Source organism: Heloderma suspectum, chromosome 11, assembly GCF_057233095.1.
Source record: "Heloderma suspectum isolate Gila_16-S chromosome 11, 16-S_ref, whole genome shotgun sequence".
NCBI lineage: Eukaryota > Metazoa > Chordata > Lepidosauria > Squamata > Helodermatidae > Heloderma > Heloderma suspectum.
The window spans coordinates 11,691,634-11,706,987 of NC_139468.1; the positions used below are offsets into that span (position 1 = coordinate 11,691,634).

Below are 15,354 nucleotides of genomic sequence, written 5' to 3' on the forward strand. Positions count from 1 at the left end.
TCTTCCCACATTAGCAATGCTGGCTTGCTTGCAGCAGTTGTTCGCCAAATAATCCCCCCCCCATTATGGAATGTTTCTTCGACTTTATTAATTTTTGTTTCAGGAACTGTATATTGCTGTTGGAATATCTGGAGCAATTCAGCATCTAGCTGGAATGAAGGACAGCAAGGTATGGTACAGGGGATTAGACAAATTCATTGGGGATTAGGCTGTCAATGGCAACTAGTCATGATGGCTGTATATTACCTCCAGTATCAGAGGCAGTATGCCTCCATATGCGACTTGCTGGGGAACACAAGCAGGAGGGTGTCCTGCTTGTGGGCTTCCCATGGGCATCTGTCTGGCCATTGTGGGAACAGAATGCTGGACTAGATAGGCCTTCAGTCTGATCCCGCACAGCTCTTCTAAAGTTACGTTCTCTGAGCTACACACTCAAGTAAGAAGTTGATTCATAATGATGAAAGAAGTAACAAACATCTTGGTGGTGGTGGTGGTATAAAACATGCAAAGATCTTAGCTTAATTCTATTCTAGAAAGTAAATCACCTGTCAATAGCTCATATGATGGTCAGTAATACACACAATACTGCAGTAGTAGTATACACATTCTGAAATACCTTGATTGCTGAGTCTGAAACCATTTGTTAGAAACAGACTGAATTTGTAGCTTAAACAAAACAGTCTGTGTTAGAATCCTATACGGTACAGTCACATTCATATATTTCAGCATCTGACACATGAATTCATGCATAACAATGTGCAATTTGAATTATGGACTTGCTACTCCATAAAGTAAAAGACGCCGTTGTATGTTCCAGCATTTATCCATTCAAATGGAAACCTATTATAAAATGATGATAAAACTTTAAAAGGCTTAACTCGTTAGTAGCTGAAATGCACAACTTTTTCAGTCCTTAGTTCAAGATTCTATAGCACCAATAGAGGATGGTTTGTATTTATTTTCAAAATGAGACCTTTTCCTGCCTTTTCAGGAGGCAGTTTAATGTGTTATTTTTTGCTGTTGAAGCATTAGCAACTATAAAGCAATTCTGTATTTGTCCTGTATGTCCCACTTTTCTTTTCCATGTTCTCCAGCGTACTTCCTTGTCTCTTTGAAATATGAAGAGCCAAATTATTTCCTGTTGTCATTAATAAATGCTTGTAAGGATTTCTGAGCCCATCAGTCAAAGAGCCAAGTATGTACAGTAGAACATTACTCCTCATTTTGGGATTTGCTTTCAGCAGCTGAAGTACAAATTCAGGGCAGAGGTAAATGTTGCATCCCCCTTGTGGAGGCTGCTGAAAAGCCTTTGCCAATAGTGGTGCATGACAGAGAAGTCATTCCATTGAAATGCCTCTTTCCTGTGCAGTAGCACCATCGCATGCAGCAGATACACCAGGTAAGATGCCTTTGAAACGGTACATCTGCTGTGTGGAGTCTCACCAAATGGAAGGGCCATAGCTCAGTGGTAGAGCACCTGCTTTTGCATTCAGATGGTCCCAGATTTTATACCCAGCATCTCCAGGTAAGACTGGAAAAACTCCTGCCTGAAATGCTGGAGAGCTGCTGCCAGTCAGTGTCAACACTAGTGGGCTAGATGGACTTCAGTTTAAGGCAGCTTCCTGTGTTCCTGTGGAAAAGCTTTTCAGCAGCTATCACATTAGAGCTGTGACACTTTAAGGTCTAATCCTATGCATACTTACCTGGGAATAAGCCCCACTGGAGGACCTGCCTCTGAATAAACGTGCCTAGGATTTCAGTGAAAATTGGCATTTGTGTAAAAAGCAAAATCCAAGACTTCCATGAGATGAGAAAGAGGATGGATTGCTGAAATTTACATTGTGCATGTGTGTGAGAGTTTCAGGAAGCAAATGGCTGAGGGGGTAAGGTTTAATCCTTCCCTACTGGTGCATGGTCGTCCTGATCTGGATTGGGATGCTACCAGTAATGCTGGAAAAAGTTCTGGTTTTAGCATACAAATCCTATGCATGTTTAGACAGAAGAAAAGTCCATTCATGGCTGGCTAGGGAATGCTGGGAGTTTTAGAACTTTTTTCTGTCTAAACATGCATAGGATTTCACCCTAAAATTGTTTAGGATTTGGTGTTTAACATCAAATAGAGTTTGAAACACTTCAGTAATTTGTGCTACTTCAATCCATTGTTTTTGGTGTTGAAAGTGACCTGTTTAGCGCTTTTTCTCAATGCTGCTGTATATTTAAACTTTCAGAACATATTTTTAGAGCTTCATTTTACTTTTACTTGACCTGTGCCCTACTTCTGTGTTTATCAACACTAGATGGGTGCAGTATTTGGTTGAACAGATCAGATGTATATAAAATATAAAAAAGGCGCTCTGTAACCATAGCAACAGTCTCTTGAGTGGATTTCCCCCCTATGCTGTGAATTATCTGGCATTGTGAACTTGCACACTTCGAGGATGTTTTTGAAAATAGTCTACAAAGCTTTCTGCAAGCAAGATGTATAATTTATTTTTACTTATGACAAGGTAGAAAACCAGTTTTTCTAAAGAATGGGATATCTCTGCTCTCCCCCCTCTCTTTGGAGAATTAAAAACTCCTTTTCCTTCTTAAAAAAAAAAATCCACTAAAGTTATTGTGATAAAGTTCTGATATTTATATTGCTGATAATCAATATGTAAATATTATTGTGGTGTTTAGCTTCATACAAATGGATGCTATGTTTGCCTTGTTTCAGATTTTGTTCTTGCCCAAGGGCTGAATTCAGTTTCAGAGAAGCTCTAGGGGGCTACATTCCAGCGATGGGCAGGGCCAAAGGCAAAATACAACAAATACCAGCATAGCGTAGCTTCATAACTTAAAAGCTTTACTGCCACTAAGTAACCCTTAGGAGAGGCATTTCAGCCTTTTAGAATGGGAAAAAGTGCACAAAAACTGCAGAAGTGATCAGTGGTTGGGGGAAACGGGGTGGGTCAGGGCAAAGGAGCCATAGCCATCTGGGGATCCTTGGAGGGCTAGATCAGGATTGCAGAGCTAGATCTATACTAGTGCTTTTTATTGGTACTGAAATGCACTCATAACTGTTGGGACACATCACACATTCCATATACCACTTTTCTAGCGTTATTTCCCTCTTTTTATTCTGTATTATCAAACTGTATTTATTCTGTATTATCCAAACTACCGCAACAGATGTGATTGTGTGTGCTACAAGGTGTAAATGCACAAAAAGGATAAAGCATTACTATGATGGGATTGTATCGATAGGACATGAAGTGTAGATCTGGCCCAGGAGGGCTGGATTTGGACCATGAGTCTTAACTCGCCCACCCATTTTATAGGAAAGGCACGATACAAAGAAATGAATGGTTAAATAAAATACTTGTTGGTCCCTCCAAATGCTGTTGGACTACAACTCCCAACATCCCTGCCCATTGGCCATGCTGGCTTGGACTCAAGGGATTTGGAGTTTAACAACCTCTGGAAGGCAGCGGGGAGGGGGGCTGCCAGGTGTTAATAGACAGCTTCCTGGAGGTCTGTCAACAGCTGTTAGCTGTGATGGTCTATGAAACCTCCCATGTTCAGAGCCCGTATGCTGCTGAAACCTGCTGCTGACAAGCAACAGCAGAGGAGGGTGCTGTCTTCATATCTGGCTTCATAGAAGCATCTGGTTGGTTGCTGTGTGGAATGGGGTGCAGACCGCTCTCATGTTGCAGCTCTCGAAAGTTGCTCTTGTATCTTGGGCTTAATTTTTAGCTTCCTGGTTAATAACGTTAGCTGTGAATGTAAACACTTGACTAAAAAAACAGCAGAGCAAAATCCTTGCTTACACTTCAAAACACACAAAACACTGCCTCTTAATATTACTATTATGCAGAGTAATTAATTGTTCCGCAGCCACATCATCTTAGATGTGTTGTGCAGCTTATCTCTTTAGGGCAGCCTCCCCAAACCTGGTGCCATCTGGATGGGTTGGGCTACAACACCCATTATTCTGAGCCAGCACGCCCATGGGGATGATGAAAGTTGTAGTCCAGCACATCTGGAGGGCACCACAATGGAGAAGGCTGCTTTAGGGTGAGAATGGAAAAGTCAACAGTGCACCTGCATGTGATGGGCTCTTGCATTAGGAATTGCTTGTGATAAAGCATGGTAGGCTGGATCTTAAATGTAACGGTGGGCAAGCAAGAAAAAACTGCCGAGTGTCTTGTTTGGCATGTGCATTGCCAAAAGGTTCTGGGGGGAAAATAGAGGTGTGTGGCTGCTCAGACTGGGATCAGTTATTCCACTCTTCTTTAACAGGGGAAGAGAACTTTTAGGAGTAAGTGGGCCAGCCTTGGCCAGTAGCATAAGGACTGCACTCATGTGACTACAAAGGCTGAAGTAACTTGTCTTTATTCTCTCTTTCAGACCATAGTAGCCATCAACAAGGATCCTGAAGCACCAATATTCCAAGTTGCAGACTATGGTTTGGTAGCAGACTTGTTCAAGGTGAGCCTCGCCACAGGGGGAACTAACCTGATCACATTCCTAAGTATTTGGGGTTCAGGTTGCACTTGGACCCAGACTTGGTGGTGCCTGTCAGTCCTCATAGGACTTAGGTAGAAAGTAAACAATGAATGACAGTGGTGTTGATGACGTCACCGCCCCCCAGCCCACCGCACCCCATACTGCAAGCCATTGAAATGTTGTCTTCACCCACCTCAGTCCAAGTATGCTGATTTTGATTGTGGGTGTCATGTTCATGTTTATGTGGCTTCTGATGAGCCACAGAAATCCAGTTATACTACAGACCTTGCTCTTTAGGACCTGGAAAACCTGGTTTGGCAAGGGTTTTATCCAACGTATCTGCCAATGTCTAGGTGGTCCCCTCGAGGAGGCTGGCATTTTCCTTCTTTGGGATTGTATAGCCTTGGCCCATGTATGTTACTTGATACCTAATGTATTTATTTATTGCATTTCTATCCCGCCTTTTTTTCCTCCTTAAGGAACTCAAGGCAGCTTACATAATCCTCCTCCTCCATTTTATCCTCACAACAACAACCCTGTGAGGCAGGTTGGGCTGAGAGTCTGTGAATGGCCCAAAGTCACCCAGTGAGCTTCAGGGCCGAGTGGGGACTAGAATCTGGACACCCAGTCCAACACTCTAGCCACTACACCACACTGGCTCTCAATAACATCTAATAACATCTGTTTCCTAACTTATTAGAGGGAGATTATATATATATATATATAGAGAGAGAGAGAGAGAGAGAGAGACGCAGACAGACAGACATGTATTTCTCTCAATTGTTCGGGTAAAGGTTTGACCAAAGGCAGTATTAATGGAAGTGAGGATTTATTGAGGGTAAATTGTTGTGAAACTTTCTTTTACCAAATCAAAGATGAATGATTATATTGGCTTGTTACTTGGAAGGCTTTGCGATATGTATCAGTGATGGCTAAATTCTTGAGTTTGGGGGTGTGGATAGACCGCCCGCCACTCTGCAAGCTGCATGGCGCTCATCCCATCATGACGCTCTCTGCCCAACCCCCAGGAAGTTGGCCAAAGTCAGAGGGAGGATCTCTTCCCCTGCCCCCCTCATTCTCCCATAAGGAAGGTTGATAGGGAGGGATACTGGGAGGGACAGCTGGGAGAGAGAGCCCTGGCCTTGAGGTTCTGACTTGGTTAAGAACCGTGTGAGAGGGGTACATGCTGCTTTCAACCCTATGTGTACCCTGTTCTTCACCAGATGTCAGGATTCCCAGAAGACTCTGCATAATTGCAGAGGCTTCAGGAGCAAGGCCCCTTCCCAGTGGGAGGGGTGCATGGAAAGTAAAGAAGTATTGTGCAACTTTCCTCCCCCCCCCCCTTATGAGTCTAGAGTGCTCATTGGTTGGCCATCCATGATAAATACTCCAGTGTAAACATGATCAGTGTGAACAATCACAAGGCAGAGGCTGGCCAGTGTGTCTCTAGGTCAGAGCTGGGGAACTTCTTTCTTATGAAGGGCTCTTGGATCCACAGAAAATGTGAGTTGGGGTCTGCAGTTGATGGTTGAAAGAGCCAGAGGCAAACATGGGTGGGGTTTGCAGCACTGCATAGCTCACTCACTCCCTGTGCCATTCCACATGGAATTAATCTGCAAGATTGGTTCAGAGAAATACCAATATTGAATCAGCTGCTGCGTGGGATGTTTTAAGGCTTGAAAAAACCCCACCCCTGATCTCTGTGAAACTTGCTTTAAGTTGGGGTACTGGTTTGTTCAATTGGGTAATGGCTCTTGGCGACTACAGTATCTCTGAATCCTACTAGCTTTTGGTATGATTCACGCTATGGCCTGAGTTAGATACTTACCTGGGATGCAATCCATTTGCATGGTGCACATCCCCTCCCCCCCAGCACACCAGAAGTAACATGTGAGGTGGGTGTTCCATGTGGATACATCTGTGAGCATTGTAGAGGGACCACAGCTCAGTAGAAGAGCACCTGCTTTGCATGCAGACAGTCCCTAAGTTCAACCTCTGACCTCTCTCTAGTTAAAAGAATTAGATAGCAGGTGATGGGAAAGACCCCTGCCTGAGACCCTGGAGACTTGCTGCAAGTCAGAGCAGACAGTACTGAATGAGATGGACCAATAGTCTAAGTCAGCTTTATATGTTCAGTGGCCTGCTTCACACACTTCTTTCCCCTTTTAAAAAGGAGGTGTAGATCATGTAAGTCAGAGTATAGCGCATGGCACTGCACATTACGTAAGGGGAATACTCACATATCCATCATGTCAGGGATCAGCTGCTCAGGGGCTGTACATTGTTAGACCAAGGTATCTGCAGGGAGCAGCTTACCTCAAGCTTAGTGCAGCATGCCTAAGAATTACGCTTTACTTCTGAGTGGAACAGCTGATCTGCAGCCCTTCCCAGCCCTGAAGATGAACCAGCAATCCCCATAGACTGTGAGTTTACCACCCCTGTACCATGTGAATGGATTGCTGCCCAGGTAAGAATCTGAACTGGGCCAAAATGACTATATCCTAATTTGAATTAAAGAATGTAAGCACAAATCATGAACAGCATGTGTAAAAAGTAAGGGCTGATACTGACTTTGGACGAATGCAAACAAAGAAAAATGTTAGGAGTGAGCTTTGTGCTGCTGTTTTCATACTCTTGGGACAGGCAGAGCTTGTGTCAACCTCCCCCAACCTGGTGCCCTCCAGATGTGTTGGACTACAATGCCTTTTGGGCACTAAGTTGGGGAAAGCTGGCTTAGGTTACCTTGTAGAAGTGTGTGCTTTTCAAGATATGTCTGCTGTAACTTCATGTATAATTTTCAAGTACAAACATTGCTGTTTGGGAAAAGATGTCGCTGAAGTCATGGCATGCCAGGTCTACTGGGCATTCTTACCACTTACTTCAGCTTTTTTCCAGCCTCTGTCAAGGTAAGGGATTGGGGTGTCCCTTATAAATGGTTGGGCATTTACATCATCTATTATATGGCCTTCCTATATCCATGGATTTTTTTTCATACAATTGAGAAATGGGAGCATTCTACATGGGGTTTTCAAGCTCTTGGACAAGGGCCTGGCTAGGGTTGAGACTGTAACATCATCGATTCCCACCCTGTTGTGTGGCTCTGGAGACATAGCTGCATTGTGGTTGAGTAAATGGAACTCCTGAGGTGATTTTGGTGGTGGTGACTTCCCGTCTCATATTAATAAAAAATTAAGGAGCTTCCATTTGCTATGTCTTTTGTCGAGATTAATCTTCAGTAAGCCTCACATTGGGTCAACCCCAGATCGGATTAGGCCTCAATGGACTGTGTCCGTATTTTTAGCAGTGTGTGTGTTACTTCCCTCTCCTAAACGGTATCAGTCGGTTTCACCCTTAACAGAACTCACACTCTTACCTGCTGGCATAACAAACTTGCTACAAGACCAATCCTATATTTAGTGTAAGCTATTTCATGCTTCCTTAATGTAGAAGTAAAGACTGACCTATTAGGAAGCATGTAACAGCTTACACTGAATATAGGATTGGTCTTGTAGCAGGTTTGTTATGCCAACAGGTAGGAGTGCGAGTCTCTCCCAGTATAAAACAGCCTAAAACTTTGGACTGAAAGCCTCATTTCATACCATATTGAAGTTCTGTATTCCGAAATGTTTACTAATGCTGCCAAAGACGTTTGCCTTTCACCGTCTCTCTTTCACTTCCTCCTTTAATTCCCCTTCACCTTTGGGGTTCCATTAGCATGTAATCTGTGTGACTAGCATGGGTGTCTGGTATATCCACGGAGGAGAGATGGTAGAAACCCTGCCAGCACTTAATGCCATTCCTGAACTAATGCCTGCTGTCTTGGCAGTAAACATGGGCCTTTTAATAAGCTGGAGACAAAGTGACATTCGGAAGAAACAACACGTAGACAATTTCCTTAATAAATTTTGTACGACCACATTATTTCCACCTAATGGAAATGTAGATCTCTTAAATAATTGAGAGGCTGTATTCATCACTCGTGAGTTCAGCTGGGATCTCTCTGAGCGAGGGCATCCTACAACCCCTGGAAAGACAAGGTAACTGATATTTTACGCAAGTGGCTTACGGAAGGTTTTAGGTGCATGCAGTAGACTAATCTACCACCTGTTTTCATGCATGGCTGCTCTTCTGAGGACTACTAAGAATCACCGTGCAGCATGGTCGGAGTTCAGTTAAGTGGCAGATCCACTGCCAGTGCCAAGGCATTGGCACCAGTTCCTCTAAAATTGCCGTCCATCTGTCTTCATTTCATGGTTTTGCCTATCCCATCTAGCAGTTACTTTTTAAGCTAGAGCAGACTGCTTACTTAATGCTTCGTTTTGCGTCTCAAAACCAGAGAAATCAAATCTGAATTCTGTCTCCCACATAAAACTGTGCAACATAGAACAACAGTTTTGAACTCTGTAAATAGGCTGAAAAGAAAGTTTGGGCATGCCATCAGTGGTTGGCTGACTGAACAAGAAGGCTTCAGCATGGGCTCTACAGCTTGTCCTAGTTACCACCAGCCTGTCAAATCATGTTACTGCCACGTAGGTTTTCTAAAGGCTATTGCTAGCACTGCTGCAGCATATTGCTTATTTCAGAGGCACACCACAAAAGGAATATGCAGTCCAGTTTGAAAATCAGTTATTCCAGAGTACCTGGGTTAAGCCCACTTGGCCATTTTAAGAGAGAGGGACTGTAGCAGAGCGCATGATTTGCCTGCAAAAGGTCCCAGAGTCAGTCCTCAGCACCACCAATTAAAAGCATCTGAGGCAGCGGGTGATGTGAAGACCTTTGTCATTCAGAGTCTGACCTGGTATGAGGCTGTTTCCTCTATTCCTGACTTAAATGGGTTTGGAGATCCCAGCTAAATTTTGATGGGGTGGGGGGAAATCAAAGGTGAGGGTTTTTTTGCCTGTTGGTTGGTTTGCTCACCCATGTATTAACCACTACTCAAGGATCTCAGAATAAATGTAACATTCAGAAAGCAGCAGGCATACATCTTCTGTTTACACAATGGTCCTTTGTGAAGGGGTCCATCCAAATGTTCTTAAATTCAGCTGTTTAAAGCACTGATGTTAAGCATCTGTTAAGTTTTGCACATTAAGTTTTGATGACAATACTTTCATGATGCACCAGATCCTCATTGCAGATTTAAATTTAGCTGACTTTATGTTGTTTTCAGGTCGTTCCCGAGTTGACGGCAGCATTGAAAAAGTGAAAACGTCCAGGTCTTTGGGCAGATGGGTGTGACTTCAGCTTTGAGATAAAAGACTTTAAAAAACAAAATCTAAATTAATTTTATCAAACTAAAAATGTAATAACCAGTTAAATTTGCCAAAAATGTATATTCTAGGTGATTTCTTGTAATATACTGATTTTTGCCTTTTGGGTTTCATTTCAAGTTATTTCCTTAATGTTTTTTCTAATTATGTAATAAATACGCATCTTACACAATTTTGTATTATGTTTAATGTGGGGATGAATCCACATGCCCTGAGATTTTATCTACACCTTAAAATATACTCATCAGTGCTTAGAAAGTAGACATAGATGCTTCCATGTGCAGAGTACATTCTTAAAATGAATGGCTGTTTTAATGATTTTTGTCCTATAGATAAATCTTATGGTAAGATTGCCAATACTCTTGTATTCATTCATAAAAATAAACCTGGGACAGCGAACACTGTTGGTTGTTCTATAGGCAGGAAATGAAGAAGGACCAGAGTCCGTTTAAGATACAAGTATTGTTATTAACTTTGGTAACCATTTAAAACAAAAAGAGCCACAAGGAGATTTTCTGTATAAGCAGAAGGAATGTGTTTTGGTGTATACTTTGGCATTAGAAATAATGGCGTAGCTTCAAGACCCACAAACTATGCAAACTGGTGTATTTGTCCCCGACTTGGTTCTGTCACGGGATAAAGAGGCTTGTGGCCACAGCTGGCCAAAGATATTTGGCTGCCTGAGGTGAGCAGCAAACATACCCTGCCCTCCACCCATGAAGCTGTATAGTAGCTAAGTTGTTTTGCTACCTGGGTTAGAAAATCTTACAAGCACCTTCCCCACCCCAGCAGTGAAAATATAATAACTGAATTAGTCATTATTTTTCCTTGTCATATCCCAAATCAGCAGCCTGAGACAGCCATTTCACTCTGCCTAATGATAGTTCTGGGCCTGCTTCTAGTTTTCACTTTCAGAATCAGGTTTGTCTCCAAAGATTTTTTGCCAGTTAATGTTTGGACATGAAATAGAGTTCAGGCCTTTTAAGGTAGAGGTGGTATGCTAAACCTGAACTTCAGATTTTTAGTAATTTTTCTGGTGTTTGTGGTCTTTGTAACTGGGGTAACTAGAATTCCTTACAGCACTGTGCTTGTGACTTGTTACTACAGATACCCATTTGGGTCTACCTGCTTTATTTGTACAATTTTCTGTGTGTCTACATTTTTGCTGTATAGTTCTAAGCAATTCTGTGTCTAATGGCTTCTTCTAAGGTGTAGCTGCTAACCTTCAAATCTTGTGTAGATATATGCAGCACTGTTTCTCTTGTTAGAATGGAAGCTTTTAACACTTGGAAAAATTATAATACATACTTGCTAGATTTTTTTTACTGATACATCTTCCAGGGTTCCTTTTAAAAAACACATTACAGAGCCAGTAGCTTTCTCAATAGTGCCTCTAGCAGTACAGCAAGCACTTTAGCAATAGGCTGTGGCTAACAGGCCCACAGAGGTCTATTGCGGGTCCTTGGGAAAAAGTCTTAGATGTAGATACATGTCACCTTCTTGATTTTCTTTCCCACTAAGCCCAGCTGTCTCTAAATGGTCACTAGGTTTTAATTTACCTTGTGCTCATATCTCCTCCGCTATTATGATTTGTGTCTTTAGAACATAGATGTCAGTTGGGCAAAGCTGGTGTCTGTCCTGGGACTTGTGAATTCCACCCTATTAGTAGACCTAATCTGATTGTGACATGATTAGACAGCCTACATAACAAGGGGGTGGAGTGGGTGTTAGCTGCTGTAACCAGAACAGAAACCTCAGAGACAGCCTGTCTGTGGTGGTTAGGCTTAGGAAGATAAAGAAACCACAAAGTTGGAAGAGACAAGGGGCAAAAAAGGAGACAGGCGAAACAGTCATGTCTGCAGAAATGAAGCTCATGAAGGGTTCATAATAAATAGCGTGTATCCTGCAAAGCAGTATTTGGATGTAACAAATTATTCAAACCAGTGGGACCTGAATAGGAATGCTCCCTTGTAGGCTTTTTGGGGGTATTTAGTTACAGAAAGTGTAGGTGAACTATGAAAGGAATTGTTGATATTGTGCAAGAAGGTACCACTGCATGGAAAGCTGTATAATGCTCCTTCTGTGTTCACAGCCAGCTAAAATTGGTAATTCTCAGCTGATGCCTTACAAAGCAGCAAGGAATCGAAGAAAAATATTCTCCCTGTTCTGCTGGATGCTCTCACTTGCATGAGATGTTGAAAGCAAGAGTAGCACACCTTCAAGTGTGCAGATTCATTCTAACAAGGTCTCTTCTCCTGTTCTTGGGGGATATTGTGCCATTAGCTCAAGGGCTCTTTAAAACAGCAGTGTCTACTTCAAGTTCTTGTCTTCTTGTGGTTATTTGTTCAGCAGATCAGTGGTAGCACGCATCTTAAATGGTAGACATGAAGCAGGGCAAAAAGTAGCACTGAAGTTACTGAAACTCCCACTGAGATTATTCAATGAGACTTTCCCCCAATATGAAACTGCCTTTATAATGTCAGACCATTGCCTTATCTTTCTCAGAACAGTCTGACTGGACGCAGCTCTCCATGGTCTCGGAGAGGGGTATTTCCCAGCCCTGCTATTTCAGATCTCTTTAACTAGAGATGCCAGAGGTTCACTCTAGGATCTCTTATCACCGTGGCAGAACACATGCCTTGCATGTACTTAGCTCCTTATTGCCAAAGTCTGCATAAGATAAATGTCCTTTCGAGATGCTCAAATGTCTCAAGAAAGGATAAAGAATGCTAATATTTAGGTTCTTTTTCCATCACATACTTTCATGGTAGGGGCAGTTGCCTTCTCCTGAGGGAAAAGCAGCTGCTACCAGGATGAGCAAGCTGCTAGTCCTGGTATGTGATGATACTAACTTCTGAAATCATAATTTAACACGATGTGTTCTATGTTCAACTGGACAAGTGCTCTCAAGCCTAAGCGAGTGGCCTGAAATGGATTCTTACAAGGCTTTCCTATCTGTTTTGTCTTTAAAATGCAGAGAAACATGTACAAAGGAGACTGTTCCACCTGGAGACCATTATCAAATCGTTTTGCAGAGCAGTGAGACTCTTTTGACTTTGTAAACAAATACAATCATATTAAGTTGTCTCACGGCACGAGATTAAGAACCTGATCATATCTGTGGTCTGCTCATGAGTAAGCTATAGACTGGGTTTGGATGATGAGCTGTGGTGTCTGCGGGCACCAGGTTGCATATGCAACCCCAGCTCAGAGGTTGTCTTGTGCGAACCCAGAGAATGCGGGTTATGTGAGGCTTGTTTTAACCTTTGCATAGGCCATGCTCACCAGGTTTGCAAGACAGACAACCCCTGAGCGGGGGCTGCATTTGCAAAATGATGGCCACACATGCCCCAGCCTCACCATGGGTTATATAACCCACGGTGGGCTGTCACGTCATGCAACCCCCGCACTGGGGGCATATTCCACTAGGCAAGCCTTGTTGCGTCATTCTCCATAGAGAATGAACACGGGACAAAACAGATCAAATTAGTCCTCTCTCTCTTCCAAGAGAAGTATTCAGCTCTTTGAAATTTACCAAGGTAACAGTGGCTTATGCACACCGTAATAGCAGAGTACAACTTGCTAAAGGTTAAAAACATGTATTTACTGCAAGCATGATCCCCTGCAGTAACAGGTGAGTGAAATCACTGTCTCTGAAGAGAAGGGACAAGCTCAGGAGTAAGCATTTTTCCTGTTTTTGGTCAGGTTGATCAAAAGCAGCTTTTTCTTACTCTGGTCAGAAAAACTCACCTGGGCCCTACAGTAAGTATAGCTAGCCTAACAAAGGAACAGAAATGGTTAGCCTTGTCCCGTTTTAGCCAGCTTACTCTGGCTTCATCTTCTCCCTATCGCTGCTCCTCCTTCCGCACCCCACTCCAACACACACACCAGCACTTCCTTATGCTAAACACAGATCATGTCAACAGCAAGAAAACAAAGTAACGGTGTCCTGATGCGACTGGAAAAGCAGGATTGCTTTTAGCTGCTTTACCGAAGTATTAAAAATAATAACCACCACAGGAGAAAGACTGGAGCACTGCCAGATATTATCTCCAGCTGCTGGGCCTCTGAGCCCATCTGCCTGTCTAGCTTTCAGCTCTCTCAAGACGTCTCAAGTTCATGAATTACTCTGTCTGAAATAGCCTATTCGGCCCTTTCCTCACCAATACAAATATTCTTTGCTGGGGAGACGGCACCTTGTCATTCACATACTGCACATGAAGGGGAGGGGGATAGACTCCACCAAATTATTGTGGGGTGCAGGGTGGGGGTAGCCGAATCATTTAATTCCAGTGTAGCCATCACAGATATCCTGTCATAAAGCCAGGTAAACAACTGCATTTAACTTCTAAGCAACGTCATTATTCACTTCCTCTTTCCAACAGTGGCCACTCAGTTGTGTCCGGGAGGCCCACAGCAGGGTATGAAGGTATCCAGCCCTCCCCTGCTGTTTCCCACCACCACTATCAAACACCAATTGGTATTCATTTCAAGTGGTACTGACCTGCAACAAAATGTTGCAGTGTATCCTTACCTCCTCACATGAGTGCTCTTGTTCATGGTTCCTTGCCTTCCTCCAGGATACTCCATTCCATCCCCACCCCTGGATTTCCATTTCTGCTTTCTAACTGATACTCAGCATTCCATGGCTTCTGAGCACACTCAGTGCTGTTATGGGGGGTGGGGGTGTTGCTGCATCATCATCATCATCATTTTAAAAGACTTCTTGTATTTCCATAAATCTTGGGGTTACTCCGAACATGCTGATACGGCCCTCTTATTTCTCAGTGGTCCCATTTTGACTGCAGTCCTATCAGCACTCGCCACTTAGGATTGCTATTGGAGTGATACCACCTCTGAACTTGGAGATTCCATCAAGACGTCATGGCTAATGTACATTGATAGATGGATCCTCTATAACTTGACCATCTTGAGATCATTTTCTTTGTGGAAATGTAGGGTACAAATCAATTAAAAAAATAAATAGCATAACCATAGGAAAGGATTCACATGACCACATTTCCACCCTTCACCAGGTCACTACACATGAAGGGCAGAGCAATACTAAATGAGCTAGAAGAGGAGATCCACTGCGCACACACTGCAGCTTTTGGAACCCTGCTGGCACACAAGCAGCCTGGGTGAGAGGCGGGGAGCAGTTTTTGCCCCAACATAGCCCATACCTATGGCTGGCATAGGTATTCATGGTATTCATGGGGGGAATGAAGGGACTTTGGATCCAGTGGATCACAAAGCTGCCTCCATCCCTTGAATGCCCCATTTCAAGGCCTACCAAGAGCAATAAAATTATCCCTGCAGAGTTCTCCTCAGGCATAACAGGGGCCTCTGGCGTGGCTGTGCCCTCTCCCGGCAGAACTCCTGTCCACATACAGAGGGGCACCTCTGGCCCATCCTAACCCCCTCCACCTATAGGAGTTGGGGATTAGGATTGTATTCCAGCCCACATTCAATGGTCTGGAGTGACCTCTATGCATAAAGACCTAAACAAAATAACAATGCAGTAGCCAAGGAACCAAAGGCATGTTAGACCCTTCACGTGACCCAGTTCTGCCAGGTAACTTAAAAAATTCACATATGC

The 15,354-nt window shown here is 43.3% G+C and overlaps 1 protein-coding gene across 6 annotated transcripts in view; it reads left to right on the forward strand.

Moving 5' to 3' along the window:
• Window positions 1-12,072, forward strand: part of ETFA (electron transfer flavoprotein subunit alpha) — a 42,637-nt gene extending 30,565 nt beyond the window's left edge. For 2 of the 6 annotated variants that reach the window (XR_014785319.1, XM_084816825.1), the window contains 3 exons: window positions 104-169; window positions 4,390-4,470; window positions 9,656-12,072. Coding sequence is in view for 5 of the 6 variants with exons in the window: in XM_084816825.1 (XP_084672951.1) it covers window positions 104-169; window positions 4,390-4,470; window positions 9,656-9,691 (183 nt within the window). In the remaining variant the exon portion in view is untranslated. Of the gene's footprint in view, window positions 1-103; window positions 170-4,389; window positions 4,675-9,655 lie in introns of those variants that run through there. The other 4 variants (XM_084816826.1, XM_084816823.1, XM_084816827.1 and 1 more) reach the window with 4 other exon arrangements.
• Window positions 12,073-15,354: the final 3,282 nt, after the last annotated feature.